The sequence below is a fragment of the Manacus candei genome, unplaced genomic scaffold, assembly GCF_025592945.1.
Source record: "Manacus candei isolate 608988 ecotype Guabito, Panama unplaced genomic scaffold, ASM2559294v1 h1tg000002l, whole genome shotgun sequence".
Classification (NCBI taxonomy): domain Eukaryota; kingdom Metazoa; phylum Chordata; class Aves; order Passeriformes; family Pipridae; genus Manacus; species Manacus candei.
This window is the reverse complement of record NW_026138050.1, coordinates 14,428,406-14,453,821: the sequence shown is the minus strand read 5'-3', so window position 1 is coordinate 14,453,821 and position 25,416 is coordinate 14,428,406. Positions and strand designations below refer to the sequence as shown.

Here is a 25,416-nt window from a genome sequence, read left to right as displayed (position 1 = left end):
GCTGCTCAGTGTGGGCCGTGGGCATTGTTGGGTGCCCGTTGTAACTTATTTCACTCCAGTCTTTTCCAAATGGTCTTTCCCGTGGCAGCCAGCACTGGAGCAGGCCTAACATTCAGGATTAGTTCATTTTCACAGCTCCACTCTGAGATAAAGATGTGTTGCCCTGGTTTTAAACACAGTAAGACTGGAAGAATCTGCTGACTCAGAGCCTGGGGTTTGTAGGTTCTGAGTTGCTAAACCTTATTTCATGTGTTAAGACATTATCTAAGGGTAAAATAACATTCATAGCATTCACTGAGTTATAGGAGCACACATCAAAGTGACATCTGTCTCTCACATTGGACAACTAAGATGTGACCCAAGTGGCACTTGTGAAAAGCAGCTTGTGACAGAGGCAGGTCCCCAGAGCAGAGCTGCAGTGGTGGAGCAATCATGCCATGCTTTCTTGCCACCATCCCTTTGCCATTTCTGTGTCCTGGGGTGTTTCAGGACCCTGGAGATGATGGTTATTTAATGTATTTGGCCTTGTGCATGGTCTGCTGGAGACACGGCCTGTCCTGTACCCTGAGGGAGGCAGGACTGTTATGTTAACATCTATCAAAAATGAACCCATAGAGGATCAGCTCAGACTCCATCTACTACAGCAAGTGAAAGACCAACTACATATTTTAAAAATAAAAACCTCTAGGGTCTTTTGTGGGATGATTGAAACCACATATCTTGCTAAACCAACCCTCTGTACTATTCTTATCATAAAAGGGCCCCAAAAGTACTATTCCATGTGAGTGACAAGCCCATGTGAATGCAAACCCTGGTGATATGTGGCATATCTGAGGCAGGAAACCAGATTGCAACATGGCATTGAACACTGTGGTTACCATGAAATAATATTTAAATAAGAAAAGAGGAAATAGAAAGGTGCAGCCATTATCTGAAGACCCCAAAGTCCTGAAAAGCGAGATTTTTTGAATGCTCCTTTCAGTCTTCAGCCTTCCACCTTAGATGTGGGCTGCAAAAGTGAAAGACAAGTGAGTTTCTTAACCCACTTTATTCTAATTGTTGTGTGACACCCCTGTCCACAACACTAACCAGGAGCTTTACCACTGCCAGGCATGACCCTGGCAGCCAGGACAAATGTGCTGCAGCTGTGGATTTGGGTTTTTTGATCCAAATTCAGGCTACCACTCTCCTGAGAACAGCACTCTCTTCCCTTCTCAATAAAGTGGGTCTCAGAAGTGTTAGTTCGTTGCAGCCTGTGTTCCGAGCATGACCTTACACTACACCCTGAGAAGCACATTTGGATTAATCTCTTTAATTAGAAAAGAAGAACAAACCTTATGGTATTAAAATGATTAAAAGGTCAGCATTAAGGTATTAATTTTCAGTGCCAGCAGGATGGATTGATTTTTCTGTTTGTTTTGTTTCAGTGGTGGATCCAAAAAGCGTATTAGCACTTAATTTGTATGACTGCTACAGAATCAGTTCTCTTTACAGGATAGGCAGCTTGAAATCTTGAGTGAAAGGCTTGTTTCCAAAGGAGAAATGTTGCTTCTCATGTTGTTGGAAGTTTTGGTGACAGGTTATTGAGATTCAGTGTCACTTCCATGGTTCGATGCCGGACTGGCAGCGCTCTGCTGCTGTGAGATCACAGAATCCCTGGGCTGGGGAAGGGAGCCACACTCTGCTCTTGGGCACTCAGCACAGTGTGCAGCCTGTTCAGGAGCCAGCAGGCTCCTGGTTTTGGAATGTGCAGGCTCCAGAATGAGCTGGCAGTGGAGGGAACCCTGTTAGACTTTTCCATCACGCTCACTGAAGCTTTGCACTCCCCGCAGTGCTGCCTGTTCCAGGGGTGGTGATGGATGGTTCCTTTGTGGACATACCAGTAAATCTAGCATTTCTACATGAATTAGGAATACAATGGGTGAAGTTTGGCTTCCAGACACCAGCTTGGTTTCACAGTTATCCCTATGACCAGCAGATGGAGTTGAGAGAATGTTACTTTTTGGAAGCGAAGGAAATCATTTCTCCTTGGTTCTTGACTTAGAATTGGAGCAGCACATCTTCTCCTGGTTTTTTTCCCCCATCTCTTACTAAACTACATCGGGAGCTTTGTGCTGAGTTCTTTGTTTCCTTTTATGTCCTCTAGGATTTTTGTCGTAACAGATTTTGATCAAAAGAGAGGAAAAGTGACTGAGGGTGAGGATGTGCCTTGCTATGGACCTCCCAGAGAGAGGAAGAAAGGTCTTAAACTGGGAGGCCAGGTTTAATTAGAACAAGTAGAACTGAAGCTACTTAAAATAGACAGCTGGTATTTTATTCTAGAGACTAGAAATAAAAGGCTTTGTGAAAAATTACTTAACTCCTGTGCCCTTCCAGGGAGGAAGGCCTGCGTTCTTAACCTCTCTGTGGTTTTTCCTCTCTTGCAGCACAGTCACTCTTCTCTTTCACTGTGGGAAAGGTCTGTGGCTGTTGCCCCAGAGTCATGCTGTGTGTCTGCTTGCTGTTCTCTCCAGCAGTCTCCCAATCTCTGGTGGGCTTGCTGTTAGCTGTGCTCACCTTCCCTGTGCCTGCCCTGACCTCCTCTCTGAAAGTTTTTCATTCACAGGCATGTTCACTCCTCTTCCTCAAGAAAATCCCTCCTGATTTACAGCAGTGAACAGCTGGGAAAAGCTCTTGTCCATGTTGCTCAGCCATGGGCTCTTAAAGGAGAGGATCTTAATAGCCTGGAAACAAATCCAACAGGTAGTGTTGGGTGCCAGAGGAACAACACTGTTTGGGGAGCAGAGAAGGCATCTGTTTTCTGCCTTCGTGCAGGAGTTCATCCTGGGACTGTGGTTTGCTTTGAATGGTGGAACATCTTAGTTTTTGCACCATACATAAATACAGTGCCAGCCTGGCAAAAGCTGACAAAGAGGATTTAGTCTTTCCACAGCACTCTTGTCCATGTTCTACTCTCCCATCCCCCATATGCAAATACAGGTGGTAGAGAATATCCATTGCTGTTTCTTTCTCTGTTCCAGGAGTTGAAGTACTGCATAGTCAGCATGACTTTCCCTCCCTTACAAACTTCTCATTTACTTCTTATCCCTTTTTCTATTTGGGATTTGCTATTTGGGATTTTTAATGTTCATCATTCCTTAGTCTGTTTTATCCCACAGTAAAATATTAAGATTTATGTAGGATGTATAAACCCCTCAATATTTCGTTCAGGTAATTTCCTGTATGTGAGAGCTGAACTCTGTCTAAAGATTGCTGTATTTTGTCCCTGTTTGCTACTTTGAAACACTTCTTCAGTGTGTGTTTCTTGGCATTTGCTGGTCCTTCAAATCAGAAAGTCGAGGGGATAAAACTCCTTAAGAAAGATGCTGATCCAACCTTGCTTCCCAGCAGAGTCAACTGCATAGTACTGAGACCTTTGCTTGGTTTTAAAAGAAAATTCCTTTAGCAATTAAAAGCCCAGTGCACTGAGGGGGCTCTTCAGGACCAGCTATTCAGGTTCCTTCCATGGCCTGACCGTGGGAACCTTCTCACCTCTGTGGTTGTCATGGGCTTACAGGGTCACTCCCCAGCACCACCCTCAGAAGTGGAGGTTACTTTCCAGGTGAAAACTGGAAAATGAAAATATTCCTGTTCACTCTTGACATGAAAACTCTGCTTGTATCCACGTCAGAGCCAAAGCTTTGAAATAAATCCTGGGCTCCGAACATGTTCTTCATGTTAAGATTGTAGCCTCAAGCTGCTCCAGGTGAGGTTCAGGTTTGAGATCAGGAGGAATTTCTTCATGGAAAGGGTTGTCAGGCACTGGAGTGGGCTGCCCAGGGGGGTGGTGGTGTCCCTGTCCCTGGAGGTGTTCAAGGAGTGGCTGGACGTGGCACTCAGCGCTCTGGTCTGGTTGACAAGGTGGTGATCGGTCACGGGTTGGACTTGATCTTGGAGGTCTTTTCCAACCTAAATGATTCTGGGATTCTAGGATCATGCTGGCTTTGTATTCAGGAGCTGAGTATCTCCTACCTCCTCATTTGCTGGAGCACTGCCAGGGTTCAGGTCTGTGCTATTAACAGGCTGATATAATTTCTTGACACTTGAGTCATTCTCCCTCCAGAGACCATGACCACCTTCCAAGGCCCTATCCAGTTCAGGAAGCTTTTTCTCCTTTCCTCTGAAGTCTTCTGCCCATGATCCAGACTCAGATTCTGATTCCTCCAGCTCCTTGGGTGAGGAAATGCAGCATTGCAGGATTTTTGGGCACAAATGCTTGTGCTTGTAGTACTGGTGCCCATCTCAGCCTGGTTTGTGCATGTGTGAGCCTCCAGCCTCTGGGGTCAAAGCAAACCTTGGGATTCCTGGTGTCAGAAGGATTCTTCCTTCTTGGATAGGATCAGGCTGTTCAGACCATACCTGTTCAGAGTAACTGGTGGAACCAGAGAAGCCACCATCCACGTGGAGAAGTGTGACCTGGTTCTGTGCCGCTTTCCCAGTGGAGCTCTGGTCGTCACTGGAGAAAGCCTGGGTTCATCTGGTGACTGCACTGGGGAATGCCTCATTCCTGATGCCATCTGACAGCTGCTGCTTGAGCTCTCCTTCAGTTTTGGGACAGAATTCCTGGGTTTCAGAGCTGGTTCAACAATTATTAGAGCATTCCTGCAATTCTTGTGTACAGGAAGGACTTCTTTGAATCTTAATGAAAGTGTATTTGGGTCCATGACTGGAGGTGATCACACTGTGAACACTTAATTCAGATAGAAGTGTTGCTGATTAGAAATGTTCTTTGAGATTTACAGTTCATGTGTGTATCCACTTTATGCCCACTGTCCCTTCTCTGGAGGGGACCCTCAGGATCACACTTTCAGCCTGTGGTTGAAGGGGAACTGAAGAGGTTTGGGTGTGTTTCACCTGATGTACTTGTGGGTGCCTGAAGATGGGATTTGTGGCAGTGGATTTTTAATTACTTCACTAAGATCCACTGCTGATTACAAACCTGTCTAAAAGAAATAAAAGGCGTTTTTTAAACGCATGATTTGTCCTAATACAGTGGTTCCAGAAAGTCATGTTCTCCTAACAGGGAGACGGAAAAAAACATGGAAGTAAAAAGAAATTACAGAAGAGGAAATGTGTTTTAAAAACATAGTGCTGTGTGGAAGCTGGGCTGACGCAGAGTTCTGTATCACATCGTTTACCTGCTCCAAGATTGCCACTGCTGCTGAAATTGGTGCCTACTTTTCTAAGAAGAGGTACATAGTGTTCCATCTTGACAATGTGGAGTGCTTTTGAATATACAAAAATCTCTACATCAAAATGTGGAGAATTGGTCACCTCAGCAAAGTAAAATACCAGGGAACTTTGTGTCCATCCAAGCTCTTGACAGTGAGATACTCGTCCATCTGTGCTGCCCTGACGTGCAGGGTGGTTTTGCCCTTCAGGATAGGGGCAGGGCAGAACCATCTTCCTATGGGAATAGAGAGTGTCCATAATTTTAAAGGGTATTAATGACTGTGTTACTCTATAGAAATGTGTATTACTCCGTTTCTAGAAAATTGGTTGATGAACCTCCCATCTCTGTCAGAGGTTTTAGCAGACTGACAGCCCCTATCCATTTGTTCTGTTAATGGTGGAGCTCAGCAAGTGGCAAGAGAAACAAAACCATCTTTTTTATCTCATGTATCTGACCACTGAAAGATTTATTTTAATTGTGGGAGCAGAAGTGTCTGAACTTGCTGCTTCAGCAAGAAAACTGTTGGTTGTTCAGGTGAAGCAAAAAGAAGCCTCCTGCTCGTTCTGGAGTGGGATGATTCCTGTCCCTTTGGTGTGGCTGTGGTGCACTGGCAGGTCTTCAGTTATGAACTGGTCCTGCAGACCACTGTTCTTGGAAGGCAGACTAGCAGGGAAGAGATCAGCTTCTTCAAACAGTCAGCAGTCCTGGGAAGTAAGACAGACAATATTCTGAGGGGGATGTTGTGCCTACCTGCAGACACTCTGCTCTCATCTGCACTCAGACTGCTTGTTCTTCAACCCACTGATACTCTGTAATTCTGCTTTTTCCTTACACACTCTTCAAGAAACCCTTTTGGGTCAGGGCATCTGTGCTGATACAGCTGTAGCTGTGTCTGTTCACTGGTGGGGTAGTAACAAAAGGAGAACTTGGCTTGGGAAACAATTCTTTGACTGGGATGAAAACACCACTTCCAACAAGATTTTCTTTGGCATGGTCTCTGTATTTTTTTGGAGATTGGCTGAACTAATTGTTTCCTATTTGTGACCCAAGAATTGTTTCAGCAAAACCTGTCTGCTCTGTGGATATGTTCACAGGAGAAATGGAAGACTGAATTGCAGCTGTGTGCACTGGAAGCAGAAGTGGCTGGGTTTCCTTCGTTCACCCTTTTTCCTTTTATTGCTCTTTTTCTTGTCTTGGCAAGGCCAACACAAACAGATTCAGCAATTCCTCTTTGTTTTTAAGACTTACTATAATCATTATCAAGTGGCAGAGTCCCCATCCTCCTCCATCAAATACCAGCCGTGGTGTTTTCTACTTGATCTTTTGTACTTCATTCTCCAGAAGAAAAACCAAGCTCTTCAAAAAGCTGATGTGCAGGGACAAAGCTTGTTGCTGGAGTAGTGACAACTCTTGCCAGGGAACCTTTTGTTCACCAAACAAAAATAAGGTTGCTGTTATTGGGCTGTGGAATTTTCTGGGGAGTTCCTTCTCAAAGGTCAGAAGTAGAATGGGCTACAAATGGTGTATTCTGTCACTTTAACCTGATTTTCCTTAAATGTAGTACACAGGCTTTGGTCAGTAGTGGTCAGCACTGAACTATTTCCTCTGTTATCTCCCCAGTATAATCCTATTCTTCCTGTATTCTATTTATAAGTGCTTTTAATGGCTGATTTTCCTTAGGTAGCTTTTCTGTGTTAACCTATTTTCACAGGGCATAATCAAAGTGATTCTTGGGACAGTTTTATGTTTGTCCATGAGATTAATTCAGGCTGCAAATCACAGGGATTCAAGTGCTTTTGCAGTCCCATATCTGCCCCTGCTAGGGGAGACATTGCAGGCTGTGGATGTGCTTAATTTTGAAAATCAGGTTTCTGCATTTGTCCAGGAAGGTAGAAAAAGGTGCTAAATCTGTGCTGGAGAAATGACGTGTTAAGGAGGCTGTTCTCTTCTGCAGTGTTATGAGCTGTGCCTCAGACTAAAGATCTCTGTGGGTTTGCAGCTGTCAGGCAGAGCTCAGGCCTTGGTGCAGAAGTGTGTCCATAAAGAATGGATGCTGGAAGTAAAACATTGGATTTTACAAGCTGATACATCCCAGCATCGCCCTATAGATAACTCTGATTCACTTCAGTAGCCATAATACAACCCAGATTTAGGTGGCCCTTTCCAGGAGAAAACCATATACAGCTTACCCAGGGAATTTTCTCTTTGAAAGCCATATCAGCACTCACTTGTGAGACAAAAGACTAATTTATGCTTGGAAAATCAGCTCTGCCTGTTGTTGTAATATATAGAGACAGTCATAGAATTCTGTTTTCTCCCTTTGGACTCCTCTTTCTGTTAGGGATGAGAAACAAAGATTTTAGTGTGTAAAACCTCTAATACGAAAATATAATACTAAACAGGCTTGAATTCATAGAATCATAGAATGGTTTGGGTTGCAAGGACCTTAAAGAATTCCAGCTCTGGGTGTGGTAAGAGCTTATTCCTGTTGGAATTATGGTCTGTCCAATAAACAGAAGGTTTTGAGTGGCTTGTGTTTTAAACTCTTGTTTATAAATGTTTTAACAGAGGAACCTCTCAATACGTTGTTCCAAGATCAGAATAGAAAAGTTTGAGAATGCTGAGGGAGTGGTGTAATAATCCTGGTAGCCTGGTGAACAGTCTTGTGATACTCACAGAAACACAGAATATGTTGAGTTGGAAGGGATCCACAAGGGTCATCAAATCCAACTTCTGAGCCTGCACAAGACCATCCCCAGGAGTCACACCATGTGCCTGAGAGCATTGTCCAACTATTCCTTGAAGTCTTTCAGCCTTGGGGCCGTGCCCACTGCCCTGAGGAGCCTGTTCAGTGCCCAACCACCCTCTGGGGGAAGAACCTTTCCCTGAGATCCAATGCAACCCTCCCCTGAGACAACTTCAGTGCCCTGGGATCCTCTCCCTGGTCCCCACAGGTCAGTGCCTGCCCCTCTCCCCCGCTCAGGGGGAAGCTGTAGACCACAATTCTTACGCAGGATTAGGGTCAGAACCGCGACTCGCAGACGCGCTGCTGACCTCCCCTCTCTGCTCTCTCAGTCCCAGATGCAAACCCAGGTGCAGCAGGTGGGGATCGTCCCGACGCAGGCCATGGCCACCGGGCCGACGGCGGACCCCGAGAAGCGCAAACTGATCCAGCAGCAGCTGGTCTTGCTGCTCCACGCCCACAAGTGTCAGCGGCGCGAGCAGGCCAACGGCGAGGTGCGGGCCTGCGCCCTCCCACACTGCCGCACCATGAAGAACGTCCTCAACCACATGACGCACTGCCAGGCCGGCAAGGCCTGCCAAGGTGAGGGCACGGGGCTGGGGCCGCTCTGCACACGAGCTCTGAAAGGTGTCTGGGGTGTTTGTAACCAGCGTTCTTGTCAAGAGCATTCCCATACCTGGCACAAACGAGTGTCAGCACTGGTTCTGGAATTAAACAGCTGTTCCCTTTGCCTGGTTTCCGCTTCCCATCTCAGTTCGAAAAAACACAATGCAATATTTGCCTTTTCAAGAAGGGGATAGTACCAGGGTAGACTTGCAAGCATCTTTTTCATCTCATCTGTTGTATAAAGAGGGTGCCCTATTCCCCACATCTTTGTCTTAGATTTTAGTACTAGTTTCTTTCATTGTTTTCTTGACTCGTCCCAAAAAATTTTAGTTGTGTTGAGCTGTGTTTAGTTACATGCACAGTGTTGCTCGTGAAGGAGAAAGAATAGAATTGCTCTTAAAAATGAGATTGAGTTAATTGAAAACCAGTTAACCTGGTTAACAGTGACCTTAACTCCTTTGCTTTTCCTTGCTGCAGTTGCTCACTGTGCATCTTCGAGACAAATCATCTCCCACTGGAAGAATTGTACTCGGCACGACTGTCCTGTGTGCCTTCCTCTGAAAAATGCCAGTGACAAAAGAAACCAACAACGTGAGTAGTTCTCTTTCTGCTTCACCATTGAATGGTACTGGTAAAGCTCATCAACTGTGCAGTGTAGGAATAAACTTTGGCAGTGTCCTAACAAACTTAGTAGCTGGTTAACTTGTAGAGGGATACATTTACTAGTGAATTCTCCTTTCTGATCATTGAAGGCAATTTACTACTGAAAAACATAATAATTGGGAAAGCCTGAGCTCAAGCACCCATTTTTTTTTAAAGGGTGTGGCAGCTTCTAACTGGTGGTTCATTGTGGGGCAGGTCAATAGATTCCAGTTATGAGGCCTAAAGTTTTGGATATAGGTACAGTTTGGGGAAGGAGATAAGCTACTTGATAGTTTTTCTTGCTGCTAGGAACAAATTAACATGCTAGTGATTCAAAATAATCAAAAATGTTTGAAAAAAAAACTTGCATACAGAAAGATCTGGTCTGGGTGTCTTAATCATTAAGTGTATTTATTGCTGCTGTAGATTAGCTAAAGCCCTGCAAATCACAGTTGCCCATGCCTGGTTTTTATAATAGCTGAGCTGTTACTGATGCTTGGGGCAAGTCCATTTCTAGTGTGTTTTTATTTCCCTCCTGCTCTGAAACAGAAAATACTGAGCTTATGTTGGTAGGTTTGCCTCTCATCAACTCCTTTGAAAAGATGCCAGGATGGAACATTTTACAGCATCGACACTGCAGTTCTAGGAGTCTTAAGTAATGTTATGCCTAAGTGTATTTAAATGAGGGTTAGGAAGTGGAAAATAGCTGGAGAACTTGCAAAGCTTGTACATTGGAATTGGGTTGGAAGCATTCTGCTGATTTCCAGTTAAGCTGAGTCTGCAGTGAGGAGCACCAGTAAACCTTGGAGAATGGAGAACTGGTCCTAAATTAGGTGAGATTAAGACAGAGGAGACAGTAGCTGGAAAGGCTGTCAAAATTATCCATTGGGCATTGCTCTCTTTATAGTTTCAGGAGGGGTTTTTCCCCTCCAAAACAGAAAAAATTATAGCTATAGAGGTACTTGGAGGTCAGGATTTTGTTTGTGTTTTACCAAACTTCTTGGTAAACAAGATAAGTCTTGTGTGTTGAAAATAGTAATTTGTGGCAAGTGATTAGTTGTTTGGTCCTCAAAAAATGTGTTGAAAGCTTTGCTTTTTAATTTGTGCATAACATCCTTATTAGACAGTTGTTATCAAAGTGCTAACAACATCTAGCACAACAGAATTGTGTTTTTCAATACAAGCTGCTGTAGTAAAGTAGTTTGTGCAGTGTTTTTGTTGCTCATACAGCTTATCAAAAGAGAACAAAATCTTGAACACAGGCAGTCCTCAAAAACAATTTTGTTATGGGATGTTGTTTGGCTGCAACAGAATTATAATGGGTAAGTGTAGAATTTGGCTCTGTTGCTGCATATGGAGGGAGATAAATATGAAATCTTCCAATCAATGAATCAATAACCCAGTAGTACAGGGTTCTTTGTCCTGGATTATGTCTCTGAGTCATACATGTAACAACTCATGGTTTGGTTGAAGGTGAAAGAGGAACACTAAAATACTTGTTTAGATCTATTATAAAGGATACCCCTTTTTGGGCAATCAGAAAGGTTTGTGAAGTGATTCACATCAACATGTGCAAATGGTGAAAATTCTGTGCCTGCTCAGGTGAAAACTAACCTAAGTTGCATTAGTTTAAGACTGGAAGAAAATGTGGGCTGTTTTAGGAATAAATAATCACAGAATCTACAAAATTGGAGGGAAGAGGGGTCTGCATTTGGCAGAATATGATCAGAACATTTAGAAAGGGAAAAAAAGAAATGAGAGGTGTAGAGACCCTCGTTCCATTGTCAGGCTGCCTTCCTTGCAGAGAGTCTGGAACCCTCCTTCCTGTGCTCTGCCCTGTTTTGCCATATTATTTTAGTCCTGGTGTGTCTGTGCTGGGTTTTCAAGCAGCTCCTTCAAAGATTGCCCATCTTTTAGAAAGTTCTGCAGTTGAGCCCTGCTGAACCACTGCACTGTGGTGCCTCACTTCCACCCTTCCATCTGCAGCCATTCCTGTGCCTTTCTGGCTTTCTGTTCCCACTCCTTGGGGATCTGTGTGCTGCAGAAAGTCCTGGGGTTTGGGTTATTTCCATGGAGCTGTTTCTGTACAGGTCTTTTAGTGTGTAGTTTTTTTGCAAAGAACATCTGTGCCAGGTTTCTTTTGTGTAGCTTTTTTTATTTTTTTTAAGCAATCTTGAACTGTATTTTATTACAATGGTTGATAGTGACCTGACTTGTAAATAGGACATATTGGGACAAGTTGAAAATTCTTTTTGTTCCATGTGGTTCTTGTTGTGTGTCCCTTGTACCTCTGAGGGGGCTGGGGAAACAGGAAAACAAGTGTTATTTTGCACATGCTGAAATATTAAGGTTTTCTTTTGAATGAGCAGGTGACCCCTGTGTTTTGAATTAATGGCTTGAAATGTTATGGGGCTGGGGGGTTGTTTTTGTTGGGAAGTACCTGCTCCCTGATGAGCCCCCCATGATTTGAGTTCTAGACTCTTGCAAACAGTTGTTTATACATTTCCTAGTTCTGTAGCTGTGTCATAACAGTTTTAGGGGGTTTTTTTTGAAGATTCAACTTATCATGCACATGCTTGAACTCCTTCCATTCCTGACCTGGGCAGGTGTGTTTCCCACAGCTCCTGGGCTTTGTTCCTCTCACAGCTGTGCAGGTGGTGATGTGTGTGCTGTGCTCATGTCCTGAGCCATCCTTGTGCTCTCTGTGCTTCATTCCAGGATCAGGGGACACCAGAGATCCCCTGCTCAGCTGACACTGGAAGGTGGAGTTGTGAACATGGAGCTGGTTTCCTCTGTAGTTTTCCTTGTAGGAAATTTTTAAATAAAATGCAGCAAGGAGAAAACTTGGTTAAGAAAAATTAAATTTGAAACCACTGATTTTCAGCCAAAAATGTGATTTTAAAGAAGACTCTGAGCCAGAAATTCTGGAGTATGTGGACTTGGGGATGAAGAGTGGGAATCTGATGAGGGAAGTGGAAATAGGGACCAGGAGCTAAGAGTATGGGCAGAAAATGGAAGAAGGCCTGGATGTGGAGCATTTGGGAACCAACCTTTGCAGAGAAGGAAGGAGTGCATTGGTGCACAGGGAATTGTATCCAGGAGGAGGAGGCCTCAACTTCTTCAGTAGAGCCTGTTTCCTGTGAGAACTAGGAATGAAATCCAGCTCACTCAAGTCTTACTGTCAGTAACTCTGACAAACAAAACGTGTTTCTTGTTTGTTCAGTTGCTGGAAATCATATATATAATGGTGACCTATCAGTTACCCCATGGAGCCATTATGGATGGTTAGCCCATGGATTAAGGAGTTCTATTCATAGATTAATATGGTGCTGTACTGTGAGGCTTTTGGTTTAATGCTTAACTTAAATAACCATTAACATGGCATTGGTGGTCAACTTTAATATTGACACTTCCTACCTTCAAGTTCCTCATAAAATCTTTACCCCGTGATTTGAGTCAAGATACAGCCTTTAATTAAATGATGGTGTGCACTTACCTTTGTGTACCTAATTCTGGGTGCAGGACAGGCTTGTGCTGAGGTGAGTCAGAGTCACCAGCAGAATTTTTGCTCCAGCCCCTTTGAGCTGGAATGGATGTGAGGAGCAGAGTGAGGAGCTGTGGGACAGAGCAGGTCTTGATTACAGAATTCAGAAGCAAAATCAAAAACTTAAACCACACTTTTCAAAAATGGATTAATGTGTTCACTGGACTGGTCAGGTTCGAGAAGTGCTGGGCATTTGTGCTTAAAATAGAATTAGGAGTCTGTGTTTAAGATAAATTTTAATTAGCTGGAGGGATTCCCCTCTAAAAGACATGAGTGCTTCACACTTGTAGCTTCTGTCATGAGTTCATCAATGTCTGAAGCATCAGTTCATAAAAATAAATTGCAGTAGACATTGTTTCATGTAGCAGTAGCCTAATGTGATAACTCCTGTTTGTTCCAGGGCTGTATTTATTTTAATTTACTGTATTTCCTGCAGTATCTGCCTCAGAGGGGACAGCATTTGACTTGGTCTGTCCAGAATGGAAGTGTAATACTCTCTGTCTCCATCTTCTTGTTTGACAGATCAAAATAACGTCATGTCTTCCTGTAAAATCATTGAACAAACAGACAAAAAACCCTCTTCAGAATCAGATTCCTGATGTCAGGAAATGCTCAGCATAGTGTCCTATTAATTGAGTAGTGAAGTGAGAAAAGCTGAGGCCAAATAGTCTAAGGCTGTTCTAACACAAGGGCTGAACCCATGCTCTGGTCGTTCTGCCCTCTCCACATTTACAGCCAGCACTGAAAGCACCAGGGGTGTTTGGTTGTAACTCTTCCAGAGGAACATCATCCTCTTCCTCTAACATAAGCTGGAATTCTTATTAGCTCCTGAATCAGTCCATACTGTCACAGCAGCCTCTGAAGCTTTTTGAATTTCAAGATGCCACGAGTTTTGTGGTATTTAACCTTCCTGAAGACTTCCTATTCCTTGGATTGCACTTGTGTAAGGCATTTTCTCTTAGATGGTGTAATTCCAGAGTGCTACGTGCAAGTCCAACAAGGAATTCATGTAGTTACTCTTTATTATGTCTTTTTTTTTTAATTAAGCTGATAGGATCTTAATCAGCTTCTGACTTTGTTTTTAAAGTCTCTTGGAAATGATCATTGAGTTCAAAAGTTACTATGAATGTGTCCAGAGAGTGTAAGTATGTGTAAGCCTAATTTCCATGGTAATCCCAGAGTTAAAAATACTGTGGATTGTCCTTTGGGAAAAAAAAGGATGTTTTCTGTGAGGCTGCTTATTCTGGAGAGGGAGATCTCTGACTATATTTATTTGTAGTTCTTTGGCAAATGAGATCAAATTGAATTCTCATCTGTAGAGAGAAGTCTGGACTCTGTAATGTGTGTGTTTTCTCTTGGGTGGAAGCTGAAAGCCTGTGTATCTCTTTCAGTGATTCTCTCAGTTTCCATAGTGGGTAAGGATTTAAAAAAGCCTGGATAATGCTGTTAATGTCTCAGAAGGCTTGTTTTCCTGAGTTTTTTATCTAACCACGTGCCCCTCCTAATATTTCAATAAAACAGTTATTGTTGCCTATATTAAAAGCCATTACTGTTGCTATGTTTAGCTCACAAATTTGTAATGCACATTACGTGTTTAATTACTTGAGGGGGAAAATGTGAAGGATGAGTTACTTCTACCAGTCTCACTTATCAAAATGCAGTGTCTCTCTACTGAAGGATATAATATTCCGTGGGTCAGTCACAGTGGAACATGTTATTACTTAGAATGGCAGTTAAAATGAGGTCCAGAAAGCAGACTTTTATTTGCTTCTGGGTTGAGTAAATACTACTTTTCCCCCTGTTGTTTCCATTACCTGTCTACAATGGAAATGACTCTTCCATACATCTCTGTGGTGAGAGAGGTTGGTTGGTTGTGGTGGTCACATAGGTCAGTACAAACTGAAAACCATCAGGGTTTTTCATATCTCTGAATAACTGGGCTTTAGGGTAGTTTGGCCTTCAGAGGGTTCATGCAGTGACTGCTCGCCATGAAAATTTCTACCTGCAGATCTTCAGTATTACCTTTGTGTCCAAGGACACAGCTATTTCTGCTGAACTCAGGATCTCTGTTCTGGAGCCAAATATTTTGACCTAAAATGGGATTGATGGGAAAGAGGGAAGTAGAAGAATTAAGTTTTTTTTTCACCTTAGCCTACTGTCCCAAGCATGAAAATCCTATTTAGCCTCATATAGGAGCCTTATCTTTATATCTGTTACAGTAATTATGGACTTATCTGCCTGAAATACACAGCCCTCCTCTTTAGACTGCATGGATTAATAGTTAGGGTGGTTTCTGTCCTGTAGAATCCAAGGCTGAGCTTCCCCACTTGGGATCTCAGGTGTCATTCTGTCCTCTGGCAGGAAAAGATACACAACATAGAAGTATATGCATGTCTGCTGATTCTTGGCATGATTAGTTTTATTATTTATCCTCATCGATTTTCAATATTCTCTTATCTTTTTTTTTTTTATAGCCCTTTTAGGGTCTCCAGCTGGTGGAATCCAGAATTCCATTGGTTCTGTTGGCACAGGCCAGCAGAACACTCCCTCACTAAGCAATCCCAATCCGATCGACCCCAGCTCCATGCAACGAGCCTACGCTGCCCTCGGGCTGCCCTATGGAAACCAGCCCCAAACCCAGCTGCAGCCCCAGGTACAAGGCCAGCAGCCAGCACAGCCCCAGGCTCACCAGCAAATGAGGACCATTAATGCACTGGGTAGGTGGAGAGAACACCAAGAAACCGAGTGTTAAAATAATTTGTGTGGAATTTTTAGGGTAGCCTGGTATTTCACTTGGTCAGAGCAGTGACACTGTTTGTATTCCCTACTGATCATTTATGTTTGAATAGCAGAAAGTTTTGAATATATTGCTTTTGCCAAATAGCAGTTTTAGTTTTAAAATATAGCTCAGAGCTTGATGTTGCCTGAGGTGATGAAACAGAATTGCTGAGGAATTTTGCTTTAACAGTTGTCACCTGTTCTAACAGACAATTCTGTCTTAAATGCTACTTTCTTTCTGCAGCTTAATTGTTAGTATTATCTTCTTTTTAGCTTATTGACCTAATATTAAGAGTTTATGAATTTAAAATTTTAATAGACTCGGTTTTGTAGTTAAGACTGAAAGTAACTTTATTCCATAAATAGCTATATATGTGCAGCACAGCAGATATTATTATAAAAATACTTACCTGATACACTGATATACTTCTTCCATTAACCACTTGGGCCAGTAAAGTATAGTTTTGTCATATTATTGTCAAAATTGTGAACTCTCTACCAATGATGTTTAATTTTGTCCCAAAGGAGCCAACCAGATGAACCTTCCTGCAGGAGGAATAACAACAGACCAGCAACCCGGTCTAATTTCTGAAACTGCTCTTCCAACATCCCTTGGGACAAATAAGTAATGCACACATTTTCATTCTTACTCAATTAAACATTTATTTACATGTTTATAAATAAGGAACTGCTTTAAAAACTGATTGTGTTGGCATGGAAATGGTCAGTGACATCCATAGCTATGCTTAATTCTAGAGCTGCCACTTTGTGCCTCCTGGGAGCCCCACAATATTTAGTAGTTTGAAATGATTTCCCAAAGGAAGAATATTTTGTGGTTTTAAGTGTACAAATACCTTAGCAGTTGTGATTCTTTATCATTCACCCTCTCTTGTAAACTCCTGAGCTTTGCTGCTTTGCTGCAGTTTTGTTGATACCAGAATTTCACTTAAGGAATGTTTGACACAATAGCTGAAAAAAAAATGATGAAAAATAACTTCAGGCATCAAACCTACAACAAAACTCTGCGTTCTTGTAACAGTCCCTTCTGGCTTTGTTTTAGCCCACTAATGAATGATGGCACAAATTCTGGCAATGTTGGAAACCTCAGCTCAATGCCAACGGCTGCACCTCCTTCGAGTACCGGGGTAAGGAAAGCATGGCATGAACATGTCACTCAGGACCTGCGCAATCATTTAGTGCATAAACTGTAAGTATTCACCAAGGCTGCCTTTTTCCTGAACCTTTTTAAAGAATTTCAATACAGTAGTTCTACTATTAAGCTGAAAAAAAAAATAAAAAGTTATCAGTAATGGTCCTCTGGTGCTGGGCCACTGAGGATGAGCTGTTACCTTTAATCCTCCTCTTCAGTTCTTCATGCTCTTTAAGGAGTGGGCATGAAGTTTATATTGCCAGTAAATTTGCTCTGCTCTACTGAACAGGTATTTAAACTCCAAACTGTTAAACCTCACTTTATTTTCATCATTCCTTTAATCTGGTGAGAAATAATAAAATATTGATTTTATTTTTTTTTTTAGCAAGTTTGATATATTTTTACATACCTGGTGTATAAGGGAATGTCCAGGGTGATTGTCTTAAAGCTGTATTGATTTTTGATTTTTTTCCTGAAGAATTTTTCTTTTGTTCTTCCTCCTTCCTTGTAGTGTCCAAGCCATCTTCCCCACTCCTGATCCAGCAGCACTGAAGGATCGACGCATGGAGAACCTGGTGGCTTATGCCAGGAAAGTGGAAGGAGATATGTATGAGTCTGCTAATAGTAGGGTATGTTGCCTGAGTCCATTCAGTAGTTGTTAAAAAACTGTAGGATCACTAATCTTACAAGTGTAATGAAAACCACAGAGAATCATTTCACTGCTCCCTTGATGAGAAAAGTCATGTTTTCTGTCTATGACAGTGTTTGTGTAGTCCCAAGACAGATGATTAATGTCACTCCGAGCTAATTCAGCTCCCTCAGCTCCATGAAAACTAGACAGCATCACATCCCAGCCCCACCTGCATTCCTCCTGAGTGTGACTGACATGCACAAAGCTTGGAGCACAACTTGCAGTTCTTGGTGGTTCCCTTACTGGCTTCCTCCCTTTTTGGAAGTCTGTGTAAACAGTAGTTTTAAGACTTCCTTCATGTTTCTTTACCATTGGAGGTTTTCTGTAGGGCCCAGTGCTGTTCCACTGTTTACCTTCTACCTGCACTGCTGGAATTAGTTCTGCTCTACTCAGCAGCACCAAAAGTGGTTTGGCAAAGACATAGGAAATATGTTTGCCTGCCTTTTGTTCTTGTGCATGGAAACAAGACAGAATTCCTGTTCTTATTCATGATTCTTGCTCTGTCTGCAAAGAGGTGCCAGTTCCAGTCTGTCCTACTGAGAGGGAGCAAACCCCTGCTGATTGACAGGCTGAGGATATGACACTGTGCTGATTCTGCCCTAAAGGAACCACTCCCTGAAAGTTTTCGCTGGGAAAAGACATCATCAGTAATTCCAGTAACAACAGCCAGTGAGATCTTAGCAGATCAGAATCTTGGGATCCTTTCTTAAGTGAGGGAGGAATATCTGAAGAGAGTAGTTAGTGGCACTTCAGGTGACAATTATTCAGTAAGACACTTCATCTGCCTCTTTCAACCCATTTCCCAGAAGAGCTGGAGGTGAAAGACCAGTTTTATTTCCTAGAGATAAATATACTGGCCATACTTGTAGTGCTGCTGCTATGTCAGTATTGGTCAGTGACCATGTTGTATCCTCCTTGTAGCTACTAAGAGATTGTTTACAAGGAAGACTTGAGTGTGATCACCCTTGGTCACCCTGGCAGCTTTAGAGACCAATTTTAGGGAGAAGGAGGATTCATGGACATACATGGGAATCTAAATATCTTCTCAGTAAGAATGAGCATAGTAAACTGCTGGTTATAAAATTAAATGTCTTCTGACAGACAAACACCCAGAAGTGTCTCCTCTTCACCTCTCAAAACAGCTGTCAGAGCCTCATTGCCAGAAGTTGCTGTTATTGGAATTCATCTGATGTTTTTGGCTCCAAGCAGCAAACTTGGAAGAAGGGAGTAATTCAGAATTTATTGATGATGCCGTGAGGAATTGCATCCTTCTTTTTGAGGAGCTTCTGTTCTACTTTGACATTGAAAACCATATTAGTAAGAGGCATCATTGCAAGCAGTTTGACACTGTTCTAGTAGTGTGTGCTCCTTATGAACACAGCCTTTTCAGGAATCTTTGCAGTGGGAAAGTAGCACAATAATCAATTTACAAGTAAGGAAGTTAGAGGTGAAGTGGCTTGAGCAGGAGGACAGAAAGGGCTGTAGAGCTTTTGTACTGGACAGCAGAAAGTGTCTGCACTGACTTTTGAGACATTTGGAGGAAGTAAATTACCTAAAACCAAAGCTTTATATTGCATCACTGGACTTCCTTAACGAGGCTGCTGAGGAATACCTATCTCCTGTTAAGTTTTCTGAGGTGAACTCAATCCTGCTGTAATAATAAATCATGGTTGTGATGAAAATTGAATAAAGACATAATGACTGTGGGACAAGCATCACTCAACCTGCACTCTGTGTAACACTGGATTTTGAGAGCATAGGTGACCCCAAAAAGAAATGTGGTGTTGAGGGTTTATGGGGTTTTTTTGCCTTTAACAGGTGCATAATCTCATGCACTTGGCAATTACTGACAAGCAAAATTGTCTACCTGGTGTGCACTGCGACTGTCGTGTTGGATCTGTTGTTGTTGTTGTGGGTTGAGTAAAATGGATTTTTCATCTTCTGCAGATGTAGTGTTCAATTGTCTGTGCCTGTGGAATATTTTTTCAGTGAATTTCCTCCATTCCTTTGAGGTTTTCCTGGTTTTGTTTATCCTTTGCCATGATTGTTGATAGTCAGACTCTTTAGGAAAAGAACAGTTCTTTTATGTAAAAATTGATCTGTTCTTAACATCTGTCTCCTGCAGTTTATTCAGTGTAACTATGTGCTGGGAATATGTTTTTCTTTTGTCTGTGGATTAGCAAAAATGTTTATAATGAAAATAACATTTAGAAATCATTAACATTTAAAAACTAAACCTCAACTTCCTGGCTTTTGTCGAATCAAGAGAGAACCTCCAGCCTTCTCCTTTGCTAATCTACTCAGAGTAGGTATGAAGGATTAGCCATAAAAAAGCAAGTGTGTTTTCTAGAATCTTTGTGTTTCCTTTTCTGCGTTAAAGCAGTGATAATTCTGAAAAGAAATATTTCTTTTTCAAATAGACATTAAAAACAAAAAAACAGGTGATGGCATTCAGGTAGTAAATGAGACTAAATGAGTTCTGCTACCGCTTCTTTACACTTGATGCTGAGCACTCTTTTTTTTTTTCCCCCCTTATAGGATGAATACTATCATTTATTAGCAGAGAAAATCTATAAGATACAAAAGGAGCTGGAAGAGAAACGGAGGTCTCGTCTCCACAAACAAGGGATGTTGGGGAACCAACCAGCCTTACAGACCCCAGGGCCCCAGCCCCCCGGGATCCCCCAGGTGGCTGCTGCCATGGGCCAGGCACAGCCCGTCAGGCCACCCAGTGAGTACTGCTGGAGGTGCCTCTGCATTCCTCAGGCTCTCCTGGTAATCTTCAGCTTGTATTTTAAGCTGGTTTTGCTGACCTTTCTTCTGCTGTGTTGCAGATGGGCCAATGTCCATGCCAACCGTGCCTATAAGTCGTATGCAGGTTTCTCAAGGTATTTATGTTTTCCTCTCGAATTGCAGTTTGTGGGTTTAAAATAATTTTATGGGGGGGAAAAGCTGATCTTATGTCGGGTTTTTTGGAGTTGGGATGGGTCTTCCTTTTTGCAGCATCATTCTTGTTGCTGTGTGGCAGGAACTGTCCCAAGTGCAGTCTTAAGAACCAGCAATATGTATCCAACACTTTCCTAGCAGTTGGGAATTGATTCAGTCCTTCCAAAGAGGACAGTTCAAGCAAGAATACTTTGGATAATCTCATTTAAAATGCTCTAAAGGGGGAAGGATGTTGGCATTTTTTCATCAGTTAATTAGCAAAAAATATACCTGTAGCTGGAAACACAGCACATTAATCCTAGAATGTTTGTAACTAATGATATCCTTTCTTGGTTTCTCATGCAAAGTGCATTAAAAAAGGTGTTCATAGCACTGGCTATCATTGATTGAAGCTGCTGTGAGCTCATGAGAGGGTTTTTTCTGAAAAATATAAACCCATGAGTTCTAGGTGCTTCAGCTTCCTTCAAAAAAGTGTCCCCAGTTATTTTATTTCGTGGTTCAGAGTTAGTACTAAGTCAAAACTTGTGTTGAAATGTCCTTGGGAAGTTAAATCCTTTTACAACTCATTTGAATAGGAGAACAAGTTGATAGCAAATATAGCTCCATAATTACACCTTTAGGCAAGTTTGGGGTTTTTTGGAGGGGTAAATGTTTTGTATAAAAAGCACAAGAATTTTTTTTTTAAGAATTTCACTGAGTTTTGTCCAGATTTGAGGCTTGGAGTTGCCTTCCTATATACAATAAGTATTTTTATCGTATTTACTTCAGCCATTTCAGTGAGCCCTAAATAAGACATTGCTGTTTCAAAGCAAATGCCTGATTTTAAGAAACCATCCCAAGGTATTATTTATAAATAGCATTGTGTCTCTGCAGATCATCCACACTCTTCATCTTTTGTGTTTAACTTTTTTCTTTAGACATCCTAAGTGGTATTCTTCTAAATACTTCTCACATCCTGATTTGTCTGTGAAGTCAGAGTAATTTGAACAAAGTTGAGAGACAAAGTGTAGGGCGGTTGAATTTCAGCCATAATAATTTGTTAGTTAATTTTATAGTAGAATAAACATACACAAATTCCATGACTTGTTCCTAATGACTTGTTTTGGGGGTGCATTTGCAGGAATGAATCAGTTTAACCCCATGTCCATAGGGAATGTACAGATGCCACAAGCCCCCATGGGACCCCGGGCAGCGTCTCCGATGAGCCACCCGGTGCAGATGAACAACATGGGCGCCGTCCCCGCGGTTCGTACCCTCCTTCTGCTCAGCACTGATCCCACTCAGCAGCCACTGCTCCTCTGAAAAGGCCACGTCACAGAGCAGGGCTGTAAATTGTAGGATAATTTCATGGAAAGGCTTTTATTGAGGCGTTTGTTTTCGGTATTTACCTGTTCTAAAGAAGCCAACCAGGCCTTTAGAGACGTGCGTGCCAGAGGTGCAGTAATTCCCAGCTGTCTGTGGAAGAGGATCATTCTTTCAGGAGCTGGCTTTGCAGTATATACACCTTCTTTATTCCTCTGTGAAAACATGTTTTTTTCTTTAGAAAAACAAAAATATTTTCAGTTTCACTGGATTCTCTCTGTTATCTCAGAGAACAAACACTCTCAGTAGAGTTTGGAATATTACCTATTTAAAAATAACTCCCTTGTGAATGCTGGGGAACAAATGCTGAAGTTCTGTGCATATCCCCACTTCCATTTGGTTTACTGAAGCCAATTTTCCTTTTATTTTTTGTCCTATCTTTTGGTTGATTACATTGAGGGTATTTTCCTTTGTCCTGCTCCATAATATGAAATGGTAATGAGTTCATTTGGGTGTTAATTTTCAGATGGCAATGTCTCCTTCCCGAATGCCTCAGCCACAGAACATGATGGGAGCTCATTCCAACAACATGATGGGTCAGGCTCCCACCCAGAACCAATTCCTGCCCCAGAATCAGTTCCCTGCATCCACTGGGACAATGAATGTGAACAATGTGGGCATGGGTCAGTCAACAGCTCAGGCTGGGGTGGCACAGGTAAGATGGATTTTCTAACTGGAGTTATTTACTCTTAGTTATTTTGCGCTAATTTATTTAATATGTTTGCTTATTTGTATTTCTGTATCCACTGTTCAGCACAGCCACCCCAACTTTGGGGGATCCTGGGTTACATCTGCCTTTTTCAGAAGCTCTTACATAACCCATCGACATCTGTTAACGGGGGCGCAACGCCCCGTAATTCCTGATTTAAATTCCTTAAAAATGCATGCTGATGAGATTTTTAGGGGGAATATCAGAAATTAATTTATGGGATGTTTAGGAACATATGTTTCCTCTCTGTGTGGACCCAAGTAGCTAACTTTAAATCCAGATTTATAATAGAGTGGTTAGGGAAGATCTTGTAAAGTTTGTTTTAACCTTTCTACTTCTGAAGAGAGGATGGTTGGTTTTCTCCTGTGACATTTTTCTGTTGCATTAGTGGTCAGTGTTAGTAGCAGCTGTGCTTATGATGCCAAAGTGTGTGCTCTTCCACAGGGAAAGGCTTGTTGTTTAACTCAGAGTCCAAGTAATTAAGGCTTGTTGAGACCTCCAGAGTTCTCTAGTCCAGCCCTGTTCTCAAATGAGAGATGACTTAGAACAGGTTATGAAGGGCTCTGTCAAGTCAAGTTTGGAATATCTTCAGGATGAGCATCTACAGTTTCTTGGGCCCTGGCTCAGTTGTTCGACTGCTTTTGTGGTAAACATTATCTTCCTAATGCACTTAGTTCAATAAAACTGACTGTGTACAGGCAATATAGAAGTATGTTTTAAATTTGAAACCTCATCTGCAGGAAATTGTTAACTGATTTGGATTTCTAAGAGTAACAGTTACATCTGAGGATAGCATATTCTTATTTTATCACCAGTTATCTGATGCAATCTTCAATAAAATGTACAGTTTGAAGGTTTAAGTACATCCAGAATATGTTATTGTATTGCTGCTCTGAAAAACAAATCCACGGTTTTCTGAAGCATCTGGAGCAGTCTAATTAAAAAGAAAACAAAAAAGCCTCCTCTTAAGTCTTGCTCTGTGCAACAGGGCAGCATTAAATGTGTTGACCTGCCCTCTAAAGCAGAGCTGCTCCAGAGTCCTGACCTAAAATGGGTATTCGCTCGAAACCATTTTGTGTCAAAGCCTGACCTTTGCCCAGCTAATGGCACAATTTAGAGGCTCTGTGCCTGTGGGTTTCTGTGTTACTGGGATGGAGATTCCCTCTGTATGCCAAAATTAATGCAGGACAAGCATGGCACATCTGGGTCTGGGAGAAAGGTCTTTGAGAGCTAATGAGAGCGATGACAAAAATCAGAGCACAGTTACTTGCAACAGCAGCGTTTGTTTGTGGCTGATCTCCTGGATAGTGTTCTGTCAGAGAAGGCTTCAGTGCTGTGATTTAAAGGCTGATGTGATTCCCAGGGGTTTGGCAGTCACACATGTGTAAGAGACTCTCTCTTCCTAGCAGGGGCAGGTTCCCAGTGCTGCTCTTCCTAACTCCATGAACATGCTGGGCCCGCAGGGGGGGCAGTTACCGTGTCCCCCGGTGACCCAGCCACCTCTGCACCAGACCACGCCTCCCGTGTCCAGCGCTGCTGGGATGCCACCCATCCAGCACCCGACGCCGGCGGGAATGACCCCTCCCCAGCCAGCAGCACCCACCCAGCCATCGACACCGGTCTCGTCCTCGGGACAAACTCCGACCCCGACGCCGGGTTCTGTTCCCAACGCGACCCAGACCCAAAGCACACCCACGGGGCAGACTGCGGCCCAGGCCCAGGTCACACCACAGCCCCAGACCCCAGTCCAGCCCCAGTCTGTGCCAACCCCACAGCCAGCCCAGCAGCAGCCAACCTCTGTGCAGGCACAGCCACCTGGCACTCCAGTAAGTACCAGCCGGTCCCATTTTCCTTGTGTAGTGACATTCCATGAGTCTCCCTGTGTGTAGCACCATAGAGCCCATAGTTGTCGATAGCAGCTTCTACTTTAGACCAAAGGGTTCATTAGAATGTGTAAAATGTGTGTGTTCAGATGTTCTCAGCGTTGTCTGAAGGAGGGGGGGATTGAATGGCTGAACTGCTCACAGTAAAATTGGCAGCAGTGTGCAGAAAGATGAGGTGTAACGGGCCTGATATTATATTTGGCCATAATCAGAATCTTTTCTGAGCCTGAGATTTACATAATTTTTTTTAAGATACAGTCAGGCAAATGCACGTTTCAAGGAATGTACAGTGTTTTACTGGGCAGGTGTTTTCTCTGTGAAAGAAGCCACTTTGGGGCAGAATTCTTCCTTGGCTTCTCCTCTGTAAAGCAGAGTTATTAAATGTGTGGTATCAAAACTTGGCTACAGTGACCTGTATCCATGTTCTGCACTGTTTTAGAATATCATCTCATGTCTCTTTTGTGCTGTTCATTTTTAGTAAAGGAAAATATTTCTATATATGCAGTGTCTTTCTTTTGTACTGTTTTTACAACAGCTATCCCAGGCAGCAGCTAGTATTGATAACAGGGTCCCCACCCCTGCCTCAGTTGCTAGTGCTGATACGAATTCCCAGCAACTAGGACCAGATGCACCAATGCTAGAAAGCAAATCAGAAGTTAAAACTGAAGAAACTGAGCCAGAGACTAGTGAGACACAAGTGGAAGCTAAGACTGAGGTAAATGAGATTCTCTACAGCTTAACTGAAAGCAGTGATAGATATAAAAGCACTTAATGATGTGTCTGGATCGGTGAGCTAAGGGGCGAGAGGAGGGTCGTTACTGAAAAGTAACTGTCCTGAGGAAAGCCATGGATGGAAAGTGCTTCAACAATCTCAAACTAATATTTTGATGGCTGAAGTTTGGGTTGTAGATGTAACAGTGCATCTCGTTGCGTCCTTTCTTAAGGTGGAGGAGGATTTACAAGGATCTTCACAAATAAAAGAGGAAACAGATGGAACAGAGCTGAAGCAGGAGCCAATGGAAATAGAAGAAAAGAAACCTGAAATGAAAGTAGAGGTTAAAGAGGAGGAGGAGAGCAGCACTAATGGAACCACTTCCCAATCCACATCACCATCTCAGCCCCGCAAGAAAAGTATGTGTATGAAAACTGA

The 25,416-nt window shown here is 42.6% G+C and overlaps 1 protein-coding gene across 5 annotated transcripts in view; it reads left to right on the top strand.

The window, feature by feature from the left end:
• Window positions 1-25,416, top strand: part of CREBBP (CREB binding protein) — a 95,547-nt gene that overhangs the window by 40,274 nt on the left and 29,857 nt on the right. For 2 of the 5 annotated variants that reach the window (XM_051779702.1, XM_051779677.1), the window contains 13 exons: window positions 8,288-8,537; window positions 9,039-9,152; window positions 15,222-15,464; window positions 16,051-16,150; window positions 16,586-16,732; window positions 17,187-17,304; window positions 19,905-20,097; window positions 20,201-20,254; window positions 21,433-21,557; window positions 22,141-22,329; window positions 23,790-24,209; window positions 24,802-24,981; window positions 25,211-25,397. In XM_051779702.1, the coding sequence (XP_051635662.1) occupies window positions 8,288-8,537; window positions 9,039-9,152; window positions 15,222-15,464; window positions 16,051-16,150; window positions 16,586-16,732; window positions 17,187-17,304; window positions 19,905-20,097; window positions 20,201-20,254; window positions 21,433-21,557; window positions 22,141-22,329; window positions 23,790-24,209; window positions 24,802-24,981; window positions 25,211-25,397 (2,320 nt within the window). The remainder of the gene's footprint in view (window positions 1-8,287; window positions 8,538-9,038; window positions 9,153-15,221; window positions 15,465-16,050; window positions 16,151-16,585; window positions 16,733-17,186; window positions 17,305-19,904; window positions 20,098-20,200; window positions 20,255-21,432; window positions 21,558-22,140; window positions 22,330-23,789; window positions 24,210-24,801; window positions 24,982-25,210; window positions 25,398-25,416) is intronic. The other 3 variants (XM_051779697.1, XM_051779688.1, XM_051779704.1) reach the window with 3 other exon arrangements.